General features: G+C 28.1%; 2 protein-coding genes across 2 annotated transcripts in view; both read right to left on the bottom strand.

The window, feature by feature from the left end:
• The window catches only part of LOC100167295, a 43,292-nt gene extending 37,672 nt beyond the window's left edge, over positions 1 to 5,620 (bottom strand). The window contains exons 1-6 of the mRNA XM_029491429.1: positions 5,602 to 5,620; positions 4,592 to 4,840; positions 4,283 to 4,447; positions 4,016 to 4,099; positions 3,789 to 3,947; positions 15 to 2,664 (exon numbers count right to left, since the gene is read on the bottom strand). Of these exons, the coding sequence (XP_029347289.1) occupies positions 15 to 2,664; positions 3,789 to 3,947; positions 4,016 to 4,099; positions 4,283 to 4,447; positions 4,592 to 4,783 (3,250 nt within the window). The 5' untranslated portion in view covers positions 4,784 to 4,840; positions 5,602 to 5,620. The remainder of the gene's footprint in view (positions 1 to 14; positions 2,665 to 3,788; positions 3,948 to 4,015; positions 4,100 to 4,282; positions 4,448 to 4,591; positions 4,841 to 5,601) is intronic.
• Positions 5,621 to 6,979: 1,359 nt separating this feature from the next.
• The window catches only part of LOC107884652 (nesprin-1-like), a 44,622-nt gene continuing 31,317 nt past the window's right edge, over positions 6,980 to 20,284 (bottom strand). Inside the window, exons 45-52 of the mRNA XM_029491430.1 lie at positions 16,532 to 16,726; positions 11,544 to 11,723; positions 10,947 to 11,093; positions 10,718 to 10,876; positions 10,436 to 10,648; positions 7,843 to 7,992; positions 7,652 to 7,762; positions 6,980 to 7,207 (exon numbers count right to left, since the gene is read on the bottom strand). Coding sequence (XP_029347290.1) covers positions 7,097 to 7,207; positions 7,652 to 7,762; positions 7,843 to 7,992; positions 10,436 to 10,648; positions 10,718 to 10,876; positions 10,947 to 11,093; positions 11,544 to 11,723; positions 16,532 to 16,726 — 1,266 coding nt within the window. The 3' untranslated portion in view covers positions 6,980 to 7,096. The remainder of the gene's footprint in view (positions 7,208 to 7,651; positions 7,763 to 7,842; positions 7,993 to 10,435; positions 10,649 to 10,717; positions 10,877 to 10,946; positions 11,094 to 11,543; positions 11,724 to 16,531; positions 16,727 to 20,284) is intronic.

Genomic DNA, 20,284 nt, shown 5'->3' with positions numbered 1-20,284 from the left:
CGTGGAGACCGTACCCGTTTGATTGATCAGCATTTCAGGTGTTAAAGGCTTAAATATTTCGGTACCATCGGATTTGTCATTATTTTGCGGCACAACAGATTTTGGTTCTTTAATTGGTGTTTTTGAATTTTCTTCGTATCCAAAAACGTCGATTCCAGAATTATTATCAGTTGCTGGTAAATAATGTACAACGGTGCTCTCCCGTTCTTTTTCAATAAAATCGTTCAATAAAGATTTCGTTGTATCGTCTGATTCTAAGGTTTCGGTATCACCCTTGTCTTTTAATTTTTTGCTCGTCTTGGATGTAGTCATTTTCAGACCTTTTCGCAATTTACTTAAAAATGATGGAGAATTTGTGATTGGACTTACCAATTGATTTGATTCTACTTTATCAACATATTCTGACTCTTGGGTTAGTATTCGTTCATCGATGTCCGGATCCGGAATATTTTCGATGGAAACATCGGTTGTTTTGATTCCAACTTCACTGGCCGATGGTAATTCGGTGCCATTGTCTTGGACAAGACCCTCCAGTTGAGGAATCGATGAAGTTTTAATATCAACACTTGGTACGGAAACCGATGGAATTTCAACGGAAATCTTTTCCTTTATGTCGAATTCGATATCTGCTGATCCCTTGGGGTCTGATTTAGTGACCATTTCAGTTTTTTCTGTATTATTTTTGTCGGAAAAGTTGGCATTATCGATTTCTTTTTCTGTATTATCAACGGTTTGTGAAATATCAATGACCTCGGTAGTAGGCAGATCATCTGGCGGCTCATTTATTTCGAACGAATGTTGCGATGTATTGTTTTCCCGTTCTTTTTCAAGGAAAAGATTTAAACCTGATTTTATTTTATTGTCTATCTCTGAATTTTCAATATTACTATTATCTCTAGATTTTTTATTATTTTTGGTTGTCGATTTTTTAAAACCTTTGCGCATAAGTTTACTCAAGAAAGATGGCGAGTGTTCAATCTCTTTTGAAGATTTATTTAAATCCATATTTCCTACAGGTTCTTGGTCGTTTATTTGCCAGTTACCGTCCTGTGTTTGGTAGCGATTCAAATAACTGTTGAATGACGTTGGTTGATAATTTCCTTCAAAATCTACCGCTGGAATTATTTCAAAACTATCTTCTATAGGTTCAATATCTATCCCGTCGTTTATTACTTTTTCTACATCCTTATTTGAAATTTCTTGATTCTCTGTCTCGTCAAACTCTTCTTCGACAACCGTCTCTTTTCCGTCTACAAGTATTTTACGCTTTAATATTTTTTTTATTTTAGTCATTGTTGTTACTTCGCGGTTATAAATAGAATCGTTTTTTGTTTCTTGGAAAGCAATGGGTTTTTTTATTTCACCCGGATTATTCACCACCTCAACTATTTCATTGCCATCCTGTAATTTTTTTCTTATTAATGTTTCAGTATTTTCATTAACGACAGGTCCATCAATTTCTTCTTCAACGACCGACTCTTTTCCATCAACAATAATACTACGTAGAATTGTTTTACGTGTTTTTGTGATTGTTACACATGTATTCTGTACGTTATCATTGGTTCTAGACATCCGTAATATATTTTCTATTTCTTCAGGATCATTAATATTTTCAAGTTCCTCTTTACCGTCTTTTGTTATTTTTCTCAAAATACTCTTAACCGATTCACCAGGCACAGGTTCATCAATTATATCTTCTACTTTAATTTCATTTCCATCAATTATCATTATGCGTCTTATTGTCCTGCGGGAGTTAATTATTACTGTGGGATCACTCTTTATAATTTGTATATCAGTTGTAACTGGCAAATCAGGATTTTTTAATATTTGAACTTGTTGAATTGTTTTATCAGATGGATATTTTAATTTATTTTGTTCAATTATCTGTGCCACTTTATCATTGATACTTGTCAGAGCAGTACTATTCTCTTCGTTTGTATAGTAGAAGTCTTTTGCTTTTCGATCAATCGTATCTTTTTCAGTATTCAGTTGGTTTTCATTTTGTTGTTGAATATTGGTATCATTACTTATACTACTCATCCTTTTATACATTAATAGTTTGACATTATCATTTTCAATGTCTACACTTTGTTCTTGTGGATTGCTTAAAATACTTTCAGTATCAATCTCACCTTGTTTTGATTTTTTCATAAACACATTTGGAATTTTAAAACGAAGAAACCCTTTCGATTTTTTGTCTTCTTTTTTTTCTGGCGAGTCTGCTTTTTCAGATTGAAATTGTGTGTTGACATCTATTGATTTATTTTTCTCTATTTTTTTTTCAATTTCAAAACGATTACTTGTGTCTAATTCAGTCTGTTCTAGAGAGCCTACAATTTTTTTGCTATCAACATTAATTTCAGTTTTGTTAATGTTATGCTCATCACGTAGTGCTTGGTTTATTTTTCTCACTAACTTTGGACTTCTCAAAACTTCACTGTCTTTTAGCATATTAATTGGGTTTATCTCATTCTCTCTTTCAATATTTTTTATTACACTCGGGGAGGTTACATAATCTTTTTCACGAGACTGCGATCCTATTTTTGGGTGATTTAATTTTGGAATCATCATGCTTTCTACACTAGTATTATGTAAATCCTTAGGTGAATTCATGCAAGATAATTCAGTTGATATAATCGTGCTTTCAACATTGTATTTTGTGTCCTGAAAATAAAGCATTTTTGTTCTACATAAATATTTACACTTTTTAATCTTAGTGTTTGAAATGTATTGAACTCATTAAATTTATAGATTCATATCACATTGAATATAATTTTTTATTTGATTGTTATTATTCAAATTATTTAGATGTTGAATTTATAATTGTCTAAATAAATTATCTGAACAGTATGCAGTATATACTGGAATAGGAACACATAAACATAAATAATATAAAAATGTTTATACTAAATTTTGTATTAATAAAGATTTTAGAATGTAATAATTATCATTACTTAAAATGAGATCAATAAAATTACCCATTAAAAATGTTACCTATAGTAGCAATTGATGATGATCATCATCTGAAAGTTAAGATTGATAATTTAAATGTAACTATTCCTAATCTATACAATACAATTTTTGCAAATATTTTATGGTGTTTTTTCACTAAATATATTTATTTAAAGCATATTGAACTTTGACTTGATGAATCAAGTCGGTCATTACTTAAAAATATAAAATACTTGAACAGCAATTTGTTTTTTATCTTTTAAACAGTATTTTAGGTTTTTTTTCATTTTATTAGATTTATTTTGTTATAGAATTTCCTTATACTAATTTTGGCTTTATAACATTAGAGAATATTTGTTCTTTTAAGATAAATAATATCTTTATTCAAAACACAAAACTATGAATATTATGAACTTTGAAGAAACAGTGGACATTTACCTATACCCTGTTCCAAAAGAGAAGACACGAGATTTACGTAGCAAAACCGGTTTTGTCTGTGGCCGCCTCGTGTCTTCTCTTTTGGAACAGGTTATAATTCATATTATACTGTATATTCTAACATCTGTAGATATTTTTTTACTATTCAACTGCAGTGTTCAGCAATCAACTAATTAAAACTATATTAATATGTTTAATATAATCTACTAAAAATATCTATAGGTATATGTCAACTAAATAATATCATGCAATTTATAAAAAATGTGATACTAATTAAATTAAATTCCACAGTTTAAAATTCTGTTTTATACAAAATCTAGTCTAAAAATCACATATACTCATTTACACTTATTAACATTCTAAATGTATAATTATATTAAATAAGTATAAAACCATACCTTTTGATTCAATTTTGTGAAGTTATCTTTAATCATTTCAAGCTTTTCAATTATATATTGAAGTTTTAAAATACGTGTCTCATATTCAACATTTTCTTCATAAGTTTTCAATTGATGGAGTTTATTTTTTAGTTTAATAATATCATCTTCGATATTATCCTAAAGTAATGAGTAATTAATTAGAGATCAGTAAAAGTTAAATCAAATAATTAAAATAATATAATTACCACATATTTTGGGTCACCATTTTCAGTCGTTAATAACCAGTCTTCGTAATAACATATTGTATCATCAGCATCTTTTAATTTATTCTAAAAAATGTAATAATAGTGACCATTTATGAGTGATTTCACAGAATGAAAATATTAACCAATTGTATAAATATATTTGTTTAAGTATAAAAATTGTACACACAAAAAATTCATTTTTTATTTTCAAATAGAAACCTTGATTCTTATAGATAATAAAATCCTACTTAAGATTATTTTATTTACCTTAATGGCCATTTTATTTTTGTTTATTTCTAATTTCTCAAGATTTTCGACGACAGTTCTAAGCCGAATAATTAATATACGAAATTCTTCTATTTCTTCATACATTTCATATCTAGTTATAATCTCTTTTAATTTTATAATTTTGGTACTTAAATCATATGTCTCCTATAGAAAACACATAAGTTAATGTATTCAGTATTTATTTATTTTATTATAGAAGACATACACTATACAATGTTAAATTATATTATTGATATATTATGTGATATTAAAGTAAGACCTATATTATACTAAATTATTAATACTTACGTATTTATCTTCATTAGTTTCTAATTCTATTAATGTTTGTTCATATTGTTCGATATATGTTTTCAATTCTTTAATTGCCTTAGTCTGTGATTGATCACCATCATCAGTGATTAATGAAGTGATCATATTTTGTGTTGAAGTTAATTCAATTATTGCAGTTTGCCCTTCATCGAATGCCACAAATGGTTTCATTGCTAATTCTAATGGTATACTCTCATCGCTTAGTGCTTGTAAATGTGATTTGATAGTCTGAAAATAATACAATTTTCAAAAAATTTAGACTATAAAATAATATTAAAATATTATTTTTGTATTAATAAATTATTCACAGATCTTATAATATTAGTTGTTATATTATGCAACATATATTATAGCCAGAAATAACAATATAATTCACAAAAGCCATTGTTAAAAATTATTCAAAATTCTTGGATCAGGGGTTAATTACTACATAATAATTATATAGTTGTAGTCTGTAGAGAGAAATAACTAATTACAATCACAAACATGTCTGTTAGTACCTATACAATACATGACCCGTCCCTGTGTTTTTTCAAACAAATATCAATAGCTGTTTTAAAATATTTGTTATCTTTTTAAATGTGATACTTGTTAATATTATTATATAGGAATTAACAATTATAGATATTTACATTTTATAATTATAAATTTTTATATACGTGTCATATAAATTATTCCAACAATTTGTTTATTGCCAACTTTGAGATAAAAACAGAAATATTAAAAATTAATAAATTAGGTAGGTACCTAAGTACCTAAATATAGTCTATCCAATACAATAATAATATGCAAAAATCATATTTAAAAAAATAAATAATGTCGGGGATTCAAATAGGTATCAGAAGTGTTTTTCTTTTTTGTATGGATAAAAAAATTGGCAAATAATAAAAGACGAGAATATTAATCCAAACTTTCACACAAATATTTTAAAAAATCCAAACGAAAACAATTTTAAAATCGGCACAAACGTCAACACTCAGGTAGGTAACCTTACAGACTCGTCGTGTTCGTTGTCAGTAGTTCCGTCTGATTGCTGTTGCATTTGCGTGTTTCCAAAAGGGGATAAGATAGTAATATTATCAAAAGAACGTCTACCGGAAGTGGAGTCCCTATTGGTATGGTTTTTTACCGATCCAGCACTACGTTCGAAACGGCACGTGTACTTATTATTGTCATCGGTATTGGGGCTAGTAAATATCTGCGTGAGTTCGTTCAGGTCACGAGTATCGGATTTGGATCGCGGACGATCGACGACACGGTGGTGCCTGTAGTGTTTCTGGTCGACCGAACCGAATATCCCCTTCAACCGTTCGTTCAGATCGAAACAGCTGTTCGAGCACCTGGTGCTGCCGAGCATACTATCCAACGACAATCGGGATTTCGTAAAGTCACCGATGACCGACGCGGTATTCAACGGCGGTACCTCAGTAGCGTCGTCGACGGTCAATAGTTTCCTGTCACCATCGTGAGTCACCGGGTCGTATGTCCCAGAGATTTGCTCGGCAAGGTTCCGGGATTGGAGATTATCTTCGCTGTTCCGTCGATTTTTCACGTCTGATACTACGATTTCTGGTTTCTCTGTCGACGACGAACTCGTGGTGTCCACTGCGTGTCTTTCGGGTGTTACTGCAGTTTCTTCGGTGTTTGCTGAAGGTTCAGCATCTGATTTGTTTGGTGATGGTTTGTTTCCGGAGTCTTTTCCGGTTACATTTCGGTTCCTCCTGGACCGAGATCGTCGTTTAACGTGTCTAGGAGTCGGTGATGCGAGGGTAACGCGATCCTCCGAGTCGTCTTCTCTTGATTGTCTATCTTTAGCAAAAACTGATGCAGACGTCTGCGATTCCTGCAGTGTTGATATGCTTAGAGTCGTGTTTATTTTAAAATCTTTTGGTTGCCATCTGTCCTTTGGTGATTTACTCCTGGCTCTCGTCAACGGTGGCGTTCGGAGTAGATTATCGAAACTCGATTTTCTACTCATGCGTGTTCCACCCTCGACATCGACACTTTTCGATTCCGGAGTCGCGCTCCTACTGTGGTTCCTCGACAGTACGCAACCCGTTTTGAGGACTTCCGAGTACGTGGACGTTTCACCTTTTATCCAAAACGGCGAAGGGGACCGTGATCTTATTCGCATTTGGTGCTTGTCGGTTTCGGTTAAATTCAACACTATTCGGGGAGTTTTAATAATATTACGGCTTATTTGTTTCGGTGGATTTTTAAGATTATTTACGGGATCTGTACATGACGTGGATTCCAGCAAAGGATTGGAATCGATAAAATGTTCGATATGCGTTCGCACAGCATTCATTGTACAATCCAAACGTTGCCGATATGATTCCAGTGCGTTTCGAACGTCCTGCGTGACCGAATAAATGCCTTTAGAAACTAATTTTTATTTTGGAATTTTTTTTTTTTTTAATAGCTTAAATAGAAATTTGGAATGAGTACGAAGGTATATAAATATAAATGCATTTAAATGTCTAATTAGTTAAGTAATGGGTCGGATATCGGGGAGCCTCGTTGAATGATCAGTTTGATTCGTTCGGTTCTTGAGTTAATCTTGCTTTGCAGCACTCGTATTTGTTCTTGGAATGCCTGCAATGTTCCAATCAATGGAACGGTTTTTTTTTTAATGTTTTCATTCAGAAGAGTATTTTTTTTTAATTTGTACAATATCCAAAATGTCTTATAAATTATTATAATTAACCTTAGTACATTCTAACTGCAGCATACACTTAATTGATTTAAAACTTTACTTTTAGACTTTAGACTCTATTCGATCTTTACTAAATACTTCATGTATGAAATAAAATGTATTCTCTCTAGCTTATTTCAATCCCTTCTTACCAATTATAATTTATGAAGTTAAAAATAAACTAAAACGATTCTTTACACATATGTTTGCAATCGTATTATTTTACAACAAGACTATTTCAATATGTTTATGTAACACATAAAAATACGCTCTCACTGTTGTTTTATTTTGAATAATAATATTACCAACTTTTGAAATTTAAATGTATTAGAGTAGGTACTTACATTTTGTTCTTGCACAGCCTTTTGTCTATCGTGAGGTAAATATGTTGGACTTTGTGTCAGTCTTAATTGTTGTTCAGCAGTAATGACTTTTTGACGAAGATGTTGTATTTCCTAAATTATAAAATTAAATAACATTTAATATTGCAATATTAATAGTTTTTTTTTTTTTATGAAATAATATTTTATATTACTTGTTGGTATTTGTCGAGCTGTGAGAGACTTTCTTCCAAATTATGTGCTTGCTCTTCAACAATTTTGAACAATTTATCTAGCTGAGACAAACTATCTTTAGATAAATGTTCAATGTTTTCACTGCCTCCAAAACCAGCTCGGAAATGAATCTAAAAATCAATATTGATATAAATAATAATACCTACATAATTCTTACCTAGATACTAAGAAATATATAGAATAATATTTTATCTTGAAAATATATTCAACTTAAATTCACGAACCTAATTTTGAATGTAACATTATTTATTAAGTAAGTAATAAGTATATCTTATTTTTTTTACTATATTAAGTTACAACAATATTATTATACTAAATTACTTAATACTAAGATTGGGAAAAAAAGAATTATACAATTATTTTATAATGTATTAATCATTAGGTACCAAGAATTGTAGATTTTAAAAATGTTTGATTTACTATCATCATGGCCTAAGATTAATCTTAGTATGTGATTGTCAAGCATTGAGACATGGATGGATTTTACATTTTAATAATATAATAATAAGATTTAACTGTAGTTCAATTTTAAGTGATGAAAATCAAGTAAAAATTGTCATAAGCAAATTATTTAAAAATTATAATAAATATTGAATCCATTTAAATTATCCATGGTATTTATACATACTTACCATATGTCTATACGTGAAGATTAAAATATGTCAATGCAACCACATAAAATGCATAACACGTTAAACAGTTGAATTATCATAATAAAAAAATAAAAGATTTTTAGAGTTAAATAATATTATAATCTAACTCTACATATTTTAAGGTATTACATCTTTTAATATTTTATAAATAAATGTCAATATTAAAATATTTAAATTTTAGGTCTAACTTATAACTTGAATAATACATTTTTCTCATAACCATTAACCCTAATACACACAATCGAATATTTAGCAGTGCCATTATTTTTTTTTATGAAACAAACATAAAAAATTAAGTAAATTCCAGCTTTAAATGTAATAAAGTACCTAAGGTTACATACCTACCTACCTTATCTACCTACTGTAACTGTGACTTGTAACCAGTTACAATTAATTTCCAATATAGGTATAATATTGTATACTACCTAGTACCTAACTTTTAATTAGATACCTACAATATTTTAGTGTAACTTGTTTACTTGATACCAATTAAAACTAATTTTGTAAATTGACCATATCTGTTTATATGTAGGTAGGTATTCATTTTTCAATAATTATTTATTATTAGTACCTATACATTATTTTTCAATAAAACCTAATATAAATTTATTTTAAGATAAACTAAATCTGTTTATGAATTAATTTGAACATTTTTAAATTAAAAAAATTTGCCACTAGTTCCCAAACTGCAAAAATTGAATTATATTGTATTATTGTATATCAACACTTTTGTTTAGTCTATTTTTGTGGTTATGATTAGATTTAACTTTTACAATTTTTTCTCAATCAAAATGATCAAGAACTTCTAAAGTGTTCAATGACAACACATTTTTAGATTACATTTTGGATTATTTTGTATTACATTTACATAATATTAAATAAATTATGTTTATTTTATTATTAAGGGGATCGCATGTCGCGTATTTTTCATACGTTTTAGACTAATAAGCGGTGGTAAATTATACATACTTCCAAATGTCCGATTTTCTTTTTTAATATATGTATGAATTCCTTGGAAAAATAACTAGGCTTTCTAGGAAGTCGATATTCAACTTTCAATTTTAAAGGACCATAAAATTTGGATATTTTTTTAAAAAATCTCATGAAATAAATACATTACATTTGTATTTATTTTGGGCTTTTTGGGCTTTATATCAAAAAAGTGATTCCTCCAAAGCTTAGTCTAGGAGCTTACGAATTCAACCCTTTTTTCGAAATTACCAGCCTTCAGGAAGTATGTTTAATTTACTACCGCTTTTGGGAGTTTTTGTAGAAAGTGCATTGAAGAATATACTTAGTTTTTCTCGATTTATTGACATGTGCGTGTGCGTGCGAGAGTATGATAATTTACTTCGCACCCAACCACACTGCGTAACGAGTATAAGACATCGAATTGCCTACACACGACCCCTTATTAAATCACCGCCTTCAGTCCCCTTAAAATTTAAACATAAAAATATTAAATATTAAATAATTATTAAATATTAATTAATCATTTTTAATCTGTATGTTTACATGTAAATCATGTGAGCGGAAGAGGCATAAGAACATTTTTTTGTTTTTAGGGCTGCTTAAATAATAAAAATTAGCAACCACTGCAGCTGCATTATACTTTAAATTTACAATCGTACATGTTTAATTAAAAATCCATAATAAATTGGTCATAGAAAAATTACACAAACAATCTTAAGATCCCCAATCACACTAAAGTGTTGGATAGTTAAAATGATTTAGCCTATCGTTTAGTCATTTAAAAAAATTATAGATAAATAAAGCAGTGTAAACTAAATTTTAAATTTCATAATATTATTATTTTATAATGGTTATAAGTTATAATTTAGTACTAACATAGAATATCAAATTGTTATGTTCCATATATTATAATATAGTAGTGTTTAACCTGCAATTTTTCAGTTGACAATGTAATCTTGTTTCTTTGTATTGTAATATCAGCCAACATCTTTTCCCTCAGATCATGTTGTTCACGTAGGGTTCGTTTTTTGTTAGCAGCTGATTCAATAGCATTTTGAGATTTTTCGATAAATGATTTAACATCTTTTAACTTCCTTTCAAATTGCTCCCATTCTTCACATGTCTCGTGCAATAGAGCACTCTATAAAATTATATTTTATACATTTTAAATAAATAATAATTTGAAATTTGCTAATTAAAATTTGATTACTTTTTCTGAGAGTTTTCCCTCTACATCATTTTTAGCATTGTTAGCTTCTTCTAGTTTTTCTGGCAACTGTCCAACATCTGTAGACAAAGCAATGATATCCAATTCTTTGCTCATTTCAGCTAGATGTTTGCTCTGTTGTTTACTTGATTTCACAGCAGCCTGTTAAAGCATTAGAACACATTTTAAAATTGATATTAAGTATATAACAATATTTAAACTGCTTTATTACCGAAAATTCATGAGCTTTTTGTTTTACTACTTCAAGTGAACTCAGAGTTATCGGTTCTTCTAAATAATTTGTTTTATTTTGGCACCAGGCCATCACCAAGTCATAAACAGATAAGAATTTTTGCCAGGCGTCCAAAGTGTCACCAATCTAAAAAAAAATTGTCAATTTAACAGATCAAAGAGTTTCATAATATGCAAAACATTACTGTAGTCTGGAGTGCTATTTATTTTTAAGTTAAAAATATGATATTGTATTAAGATATATATATAGACTAATATACATTTTATCATCTAAATCTAATATTTGTTTTTTATTTATAGTACCTATTTCATTATCTTGATGTTTAAATTATTATTATGTTTATCGTGATTTATTTAATTAATTAATTATTGTTGTTTAATTTGAAGTACATACACATATGTATACATAATAACATATGGATTATATATATATAAGCTTTGAAAAGTATAATATAAAATATTTTAGTAAAAAAATTGGGCATCACGCGTAAATATGTAATATACAGTATAAGAGGTTTTCCTCTTTATAGTTTATTAATTTTATAAGGTAATGATTTTAATGCATGTCTTAACTTACTTGATTACGTTTTTCATCCAACCAATGTCTCACTTGGCTCATTTTTCCTACTAACGATTCAATCGTTTTTGGAATCATTTCCTTTTCTTCTTCATCTTTTGTCTTTTCAATGATCTCTTTACCATGTTTAATAGCTTTATTCAGTTTGTCATTAATTGCACTTATCTCATCTTCAATTGTCTAAAAAATAATACAAAACACTTTTAGTAACAACTTTAAACTTATAAAACAATTTTTAATTATTAGTTACTTTAAGTGGTCGTATTTTTTAAAATAACTGTATTATAACTGTATATCAACATTCAACAGTGAAGTCTATTAATTATTATACATTATTACATAATTATAATTAAATCGCTGTACTTTTTTTATAACATATAGATTATAGGGTATATACATAATAGGCTTTTATTACAATTGCTAAAATTAAAGAAAATTATTGCAGTTTTTGACAGCCAATTGTTACAGTTGCGTCATTTAGGGAGGGGGCAACTGGGGAATTTGCCCCAGTCCGGTATTTACATAAACCTTAAGTCGGCACATTTACCGTGCCCCCTCCACCCGTTAACCACTATGCTCTATGACACTATGCTATAAGAATCTGAGTGAAAACATTTTGAGTCGGAAAAACAATGAAACATTTCCCTAGTCTAATAAAAACTGAAATGACGCCACTGAATTGTTTGTAGAAAATACTATTAAATTTTAAAACATGTTATTAAATAAGTTTGTTGCGAACCTAATTAATTGTAAAATATATTATACCTATTGATTTATATTTAAATACATTTAAAAAGTATTAAATGCAGATGAAATAGGTAAACCTATCATTTTCAAAATCAAATTCCTAGTAAAAAAAAATTCACAATAGGAAAGTATACTTTAATAGTATACTATATGATACAATTATATTGGTATACCTAATTATAAAATATACTTTTATCGAAATATTCTATTAGAATTATTTTTTGAAAAACTTGAATTCCTTTATTCACACTACATTTATTTAAAAACAATTTATTGTTTTCTAATATACATGGTGTAACAGATAGAACTGACTTTTGGAATAACTTTTGTGCTAATCAATATTTTAAAATTTTTTTTTAATATATAATTTATAGCCGAAATTGCGCTACATGCCTACATGTGTAATAAAAAAAAAATTATTATAATTTTTTAATACCGAAAATGAAAAATTTTAAATTTAATTTAAATTATTTTTTTGAATAAATTCAAAATAACCAATTTGTGAATCTGATTATAAGAATGATTTGGATGGTTAAAACACTTATCTAAATCAAGTAGGGAACACGGGGTAAAACCGATACTGGGGCAAAACCGATATTGCTCATTTTGCATTATTCTATGGATGAAAATTATAAGTTTTAAATTTATTTCATTCCTTATCATGAAACATGTTGTTATCACTGTTAACATCAACTGCAACGTTTTTGTTTGAATTGTTATTCAATTACGAACATTTTAAAGTTAATTATTATTATAATTTCATATTTTTAATTTAAGATTAAACAATGATAGAACTGTACTACAATTACCATACTTGTCTAGTATGAATCTACAACTTGTAAAGACTGTTTTGCAATCACTAACCTCTTTTATCTAATAATATTGTGTAAGTTATCAACAATTTCGTAAAAATTATACTTCGGGGCAAAACCGATCAGTTTTTATAATGCTTGATAATTGCTAATTATTTATTATAAGTTAGGATTAGATACACCAACCTAATAATCAATTATTTTATTTTATTAAGAACAACTTGTGTTGTTAAAATTTGTTTTTATTTAATATTAACACCACCTAAAACTAAATTCTATATTATACAAAATAATTTCTTCATATATTAGTTTTATTGCCACGCTCATAAATAGAATGCTGTTCACTTCTTAGTAACTTATCTTTATGTTTATTGTTAAGTTATTAGTACATTTAAATTTAATATTATTATTTTTGTTATCAATTATTTTTACACTTATAAGAAAATTTTTACTAACTGTTATATTACCATATATGTAAATGCCGACTGGCGTAAATTAATTAATAAATAAATAAATAAATAAATATTAATTAAGTTAAAATGTCTTATAATACATAGGTAATTTATGAAACCTTTACTACTATAGTTACAATACTTAAATACAATGGTTATTTGTATTTGGTTTAGTAAGTTCCTTTGAATAAAAGGTTAATATTATATTTTTCTCCATCATTATTTTAGTATCTTTTATACCATGCATCGGTATTGCCCCATTACAAATCGATTTTGCCCCAGTATCGGGGCAAAACCGATAAAATGTTAAAAATAGTTAATGGCTTGTTAAAAAATAAATATGAATGATATTCCACTGCATTGTAATTCAATATTGTAAACAAGAAGTTACTTAATACAACTGTGCAAACAGATCACGTTTATTTTAAGATCCTGAATTATTATGAAAATATTCATTTTTTCAGTCAGTTTTGCCCCGTGTTCCCCTGGTTTAATTTTTAGAATTTTTTCAAATATCAATATTTTTTTGATTAAATTCATTTGGAACACAATAACTTTTTTAAGAATATTTTTTTTGGAAATTGGCTAACATTGGTATATTTCTAAAACGATTTACTAATCCTATAATTTTATCAATGTTTGTCATGCGTTTAATTAGCATAATTTTTTTTTTTTTTGGTCAGTTCTTTCTGTTACACTTTGTATACATGGGTAATTCACAAAAGTATAGTATAGTAGGTAAGTAAAACTAGTATTCAAACAAGTAATAACTTAAGCTTAACATCCAATCGTATTAAAACCATGCAACTCATTTAACCATTAAAATTCTTAAACAAAAATAACTCGTATAATCCGAGTATTCTCAAGTGACGCAACGCCTCAATATTCCCGTAAACCGAATCAAATGTGGTTTTAACTTATAACACCTGATTAATATGTAGAACTTGAAAAAAATCTACTATAAGGAAGGAATAATAATGTAGTTCAAGGGTACTGAACCCTTCCGGAGCCGAGAAAAAATCAAAATATATTCCTTAATATTGTTGTAGATTAAAAATAAAGGACATCTCAATCTTTTATTACTTTTATATAGCCGTTAATCTTTGAATGTAATTTTATAGCACTGTAGTGGCTATTTATAATAACTAATAAGTAAGGGTAGGTAATAGGTAGGTACTAAGGGTAAAAGGACGTTTCACCTCTGTCGTTTCATCCCCGTCAAAAAAGAGAGTCCACGTACGTTTCGTCCCAGTCTATTATTAAAATAGGACATTAATTGGCCCCAGAGAGTTATGTAATGTTATTTACTTACCCATAGGACGTTTGGCCCACAGTATTTTAAACCACTACATTTAAATGGCTTTTTTTTAATTAAAAATTTCAATTATTTTTAAAAAACGTAAAATTTCAATATAATCTACATTAATATGTGGTGTACCATTGCACACATGATGGCCACAAAATTTAAATTTGATTCAACAACTCAAAAAACAATCTAAAAACAACTATTTCACAAATAGTCCGTGTGTCGCCTACCAAAAACTTGTAATAAAATTCCCAATTTTTTATTTTTTATTGATTCCTGCTATAATCTAAAAACTTGTATTTATAATTTGAATATTGATGTTTAATTTATTCTCAGTTATTTCAACTATTGTCTTCATGTGTTAAATTAACGATAATTTTAGTCTTTCAATACACTGTACTCTTACCCTTTAAGGTTTTACATACATTTATTTATTTAATAAATATTATAATATTATTATTGTTGATATTAAAACTAATAACTTTTTCCAAAATAATTTTTAGGAATTTCCTAACATGTGAAATTGCCAATTTTGTTTGAGTTTTCGGCGACAAAGACGACGACGACAACGACGATAATATTAACTTCCGGGGGCCAAATGTTCTATCTTAATAAACGAAACGTCCGTGGGCTAATTTTTTTAACGGGGATGAAACGGCGGGGGCGAAACAGGGCGTTTTAAGGTATGACTGGAACGAAGTTCTTACAAAAAATACAAACAAGTAGGTATACGATATAAGCCCTATTATTTATTAATAATATTTTTCGGTAAACTGAAAATGTATTGTTCGAGTTATGTGTAAATTTTAAATTTAACTAATTATTTTACGATGTATTATATCAAAAAATCAGACTCTGATAAGTGTATTTGGCATGTTTAAATCATGTTAAATTGAATGTACAGCAAAAAATATTCTTTAATAAATAATAGTAAATTACTTTCAATTTCATTAAAATCTAATAATAATACGTATTACTTTAATATTAAATTGTTCAACTGGCTTGACAAGATCTGGGAGCTTAAATAGTCATAGTTTTAGGAATTTAAATATGATAATATAACATTTTATTAAAACCGTTTTTCGTTAACGCCTAAATTTGGAAAACACTCAAAAATTCGCCTAAACCTAAAACTATAAAAGATAAAATAAAGCTATTAGGACGCAACACCTTTGTCGGCGACCACCGTCCACCGGAAACTTGTTAAGAACTATCATGATGCAAAATTAAATTAATAATGATTAAATAAACATACATACTGTTTGCTCTATTACTATAAAATATCAATAATTAAACAGACACGATTGCCTAACTGACTTGAAAAATATATACATCTGATTAACTAATAGTTCATAAGATGATATAAAAAATAATAGGTAGATAATAATATTATCCATCTCAATTTTTTTTTAAATTGTTTAATTCGTTAATTATTTAAGCTACTAACAGAGTTATTATATTTATTTATTAAGGATGAACTCTTTTTTCATCATGTACTAACTATATGGTGTGTACCTATACTGTATAATGTAATATAGGTACCTACTCTCAATAAATCATTTAAAATATTCGAAACCAAACATAACAATAAACCTTATAAGATTATAACTTTCAAGACTGTAAAATATGAATGTACGTAGAATAATAATAATATTATTATTTAGGTCATACCTGTATATGTTCTTTGATTTTTTTTGGTTCACTGCCGCGATCTTGAACCTTCACTTCGGCCTCCTGAAGCCATCTCTGCACGTCATCTACACACTTCAAATACTCTGTCCGAACGGTTTTGGCCCGTTTTAGGCCTCTGCTATTTGAATCCATCAGGCTTGTTAATTCTTCGGATACAAGCTCCAAAGGATTGAACTAAAAACGCAATTCCGGTTAACGAAACAACAAATAACTAGGTGCCTATTCAACTAGACGGATAGACGGAACAACGAAATTATAAATACAATTTAAAAAAAAAAAAATCACCACAATCAGTGAGCTGCAGGTAGTATGGGTATGATAATTGGTTTTATTTATTAGTTTATAAACATTTCTTCGGCTTTTAATTAATTTGTAGATGGTAACTGTGTAGGTATGCGAATTACGGTTACATTGTTTTTAATAATTAAACAATTGTTATAATATTAATTGTGTTTAGGTAATTTTTTTAACACTACACAGCATAACGCGTCGACGAGAAACAAACAAACGATATTATACTATTATAACGTTGTGGTATTTGCGTACAACAGTCGAGTGGCACAGCAGAAAACGACGCGCTTGCGGCAGGATAAACAAATCGCAACAACTATAATAAAACGGACGAACGTTTAACCGCACCGGCGACGGAACACAGTTTTTAGTTGCGCATGGATGCTGTACAAACAGGTTTTATGCACATGAAGAATAATATTAGTCATCATAACAACAACAGTAAAGGACGTTTTATTTATAAGTCTTCGGTAATATACAAACACATTTGAGACGGTCCGCATATCAAACGGACCAAACCTAAAAGTTAATTTTCAGATGTTTGACCTCCGATTGTGTAATTTTATTGACGGGCCAATCAAAACTATACAAGAGACCGACTATTATATTATGCTGTTCACCCACACTTCAGACGTTATTCTTTTTACTTTTTACCATCCATTATGATTATACTTTTTAAATTTTATTCGAAAATTATATTTGGAGATAGGCGCTTATATCTTACTACTCATATTAAAAGACGTTTAGTGTTTAACGATCGATTGACACATTATTTTTTATGAAGCACAACTAATAAAAAAAAAAAATCACTTATAGTATAGATTGGAATGTTATTTGTCAACAGTCAAAATGTCATTTAGCGTTTAGGTATATGATATGGCATCGACCAAAACTGTTATTTTTCTCTTAGTCGTGTTATTCTCGTTACTCATTTTTTACAATTAAAAATAAAATTATAAGGAAATGGTTGATTATATTGCCTTAATATAGCTATATCTACATAGTGCACACCTACAATGCAGGCTTGTCATTATTATTATTAGAATTCACAATAATGAAAAAATCACATTATTAATGTGTGAAGATTATAACTTATAAGGTAGGTTGGAAGGAAGGTAGGAACCTACTATCCTATCTGACTATCTACGGCAATATAATTTATTAGCCTGCAGAATGCTATCTACATAAATTATAATAGGTTAGTACTTAGAATTTTTAAGACTTGCAGTGGGATGGCTATTTAGATTCATCATAATCATCAAACAATAAGTATTTACATTTAAAATATAATTACGTAAAGAATGTTTCTGAAAAATATATATTATAATAGGTGTTAAAAAAAATATTTGTACAGATATATATATAATAAATGATACACAGATGCAGTGCGTTCCCGAAATATGTATTTACTATTTGTTTTCCGGAGAATAACGATCAAATTGTCGAAACCGTCATCTATTATCAAAGGCCATAAATGATTTAATATGTTATTTATTTACTTAACAAGAATTATTGTTCATATTTTTAATAAGATTAATAGACGATTTTATAATATTTATGAAAATAATATATAATTCGTATATTGTTCGTCAGTCATAATGTATAGTCACCCAAATTACTGATATTAATTTGCACGAAGTAAAATTATTTAATTGAGTTTAAATTAAAATAAATTACAACATTATATTTTACACATAATTAAAATTCATAAATTATGTTCGTCTGCTCTGCAGCTCTGGACCTTATGTTTCATGATAATATGCAATAAAAACTATATGAAGTGCACGCAAAAAAGGGACGGAATAAAAAACAATAATAATAATTACCTATACTGCTGAATTTCGTTATTGAAAGGCTACAAAACGTGGTTTATTTTATGCAGGGAAAAACCATTTACTCTATATATTTTAATAAAATATCGTGTTTGTTTTTACTTTTTAGTTACCACTTTGTTATTATTTTTTGGTTGATTGAATTAATTGAAGAGGTTTCATCGAATAAAAATCTAATTAACTACCTACCTACTTACATAAAATTATCAAACAATTTACGCACATTGTTGGTTTGTCGTCTGATTATGCAATCATTAAATTTATAATAGAATCTGAATTAAATGATGAACGATGTATTTTTTAAAATTGGTGAAAGTACCTATAGTTGTTTTCATTTTTTATGTAAGAAATATGTATTACCTATATTGTAAAAAAATGTTTTCCGTAAAAAATACTTTTATAGGTTATCTACCTACTATATATTTTAGAATTTTCAAAATATCAATTAAAAAAATTCATCTAAAAAAAAGATATTGATGAAATTAAAATCAAGTATTATTATCAACATAATTTAAAATATTAAATAATTACTAATTACACATACATATTTTTATGAAGCCTTAAAAAATAAAGTAATAATAATAAGTGTTTTAATCCGTGATTAATTAAAAATTAAAATTATATAATTTGCTGCAGTAACAAGTAACCTAATTTTTTTTTTCAATTAATGACCTATTCTGGCTCTAAGAAAATAACTTATAATATCTAATAGTAAAAATTATTCGCAATTAATAAAACAATAAATGTTATATTTGAAGTAATATATTGTAGGTACATTCGTACATGAGTGATATTAAAATAATTTTACCTTTATGCACCTTAACTAAATAACTTGCTATGTTTGTGAAATTAATTAATTGTATACATTATAATTATAACTACAATGCATATTGTAATAGGAAATCGTTCTGTTTTTTGTTATTAAATTTTAAATAAATAGTATGTGTACTATATTATTGATTGAAATTGATCTGGCAAGCTATACTTATATAGAAATTCAGTTTATAGTAAATAATAGTTTATAGAAACAAGAAAATCCACCAAAAGAATTGCCGCAAATACTCGTTCGATCGACGAAATATTTTTGAAGGTCGCGCGAGAGAAGGCTTGAAGAAGGCATGGTCACACTAGAGTACTAGATAATAAATTATAGAAAGAAGCTAGCTTTTACACGATGGACAAGTAATATTAAACAAAAAGCAAGAAAAATAACTGTTTACTCACCGGTGTTTCGATCGGTTGGATTACATTATTATTATCGTTAGCGATTCGAAGTCAAAAAGATTTTATTCAAGAGGTTAAATATCAACACTTGTCACACTTCGGTAGGTACGAACGTTGTCGTCGTGATACGGCGTGGCGAACAATATTGGTAAATAAAAATATGAAAATTATTATTAAAATCAGTCGGGCCAAAAATATAATATGTAGACGAAATAATAACGTTCGTCGAGCAGTAGATTATTTAGGGTTACAGAATGAAAAAAAAAATAATAATAGTTCAGTGTTCAGACGCCCAGGCAGAAAACGTAATTTTACAGGTAGGCGTGGTAATTTGTCTCTTTACGACATGTTACACTACAGTGTAGCTATCGCGTACTGTACCTTA

Source organism: Acyrthosiphon pisum, chromosome A3, assembly GCF_005508785.2.
Source record: "Acyrthosiphon pisum isolate AL4f chromosome A3, pea_aphid_22Mar2018_4r6ur, whole genome shotgun sequence".
NCBI lineage: Eukaryota > Metazoa > Arthropoda > Insecta > Hemiptera > Aphididae > Acyrthosiphon > Acyrthosiphon pisum.
This window is presented reverse-complemented; position numbering and strand designations above follow the sequence as displayed.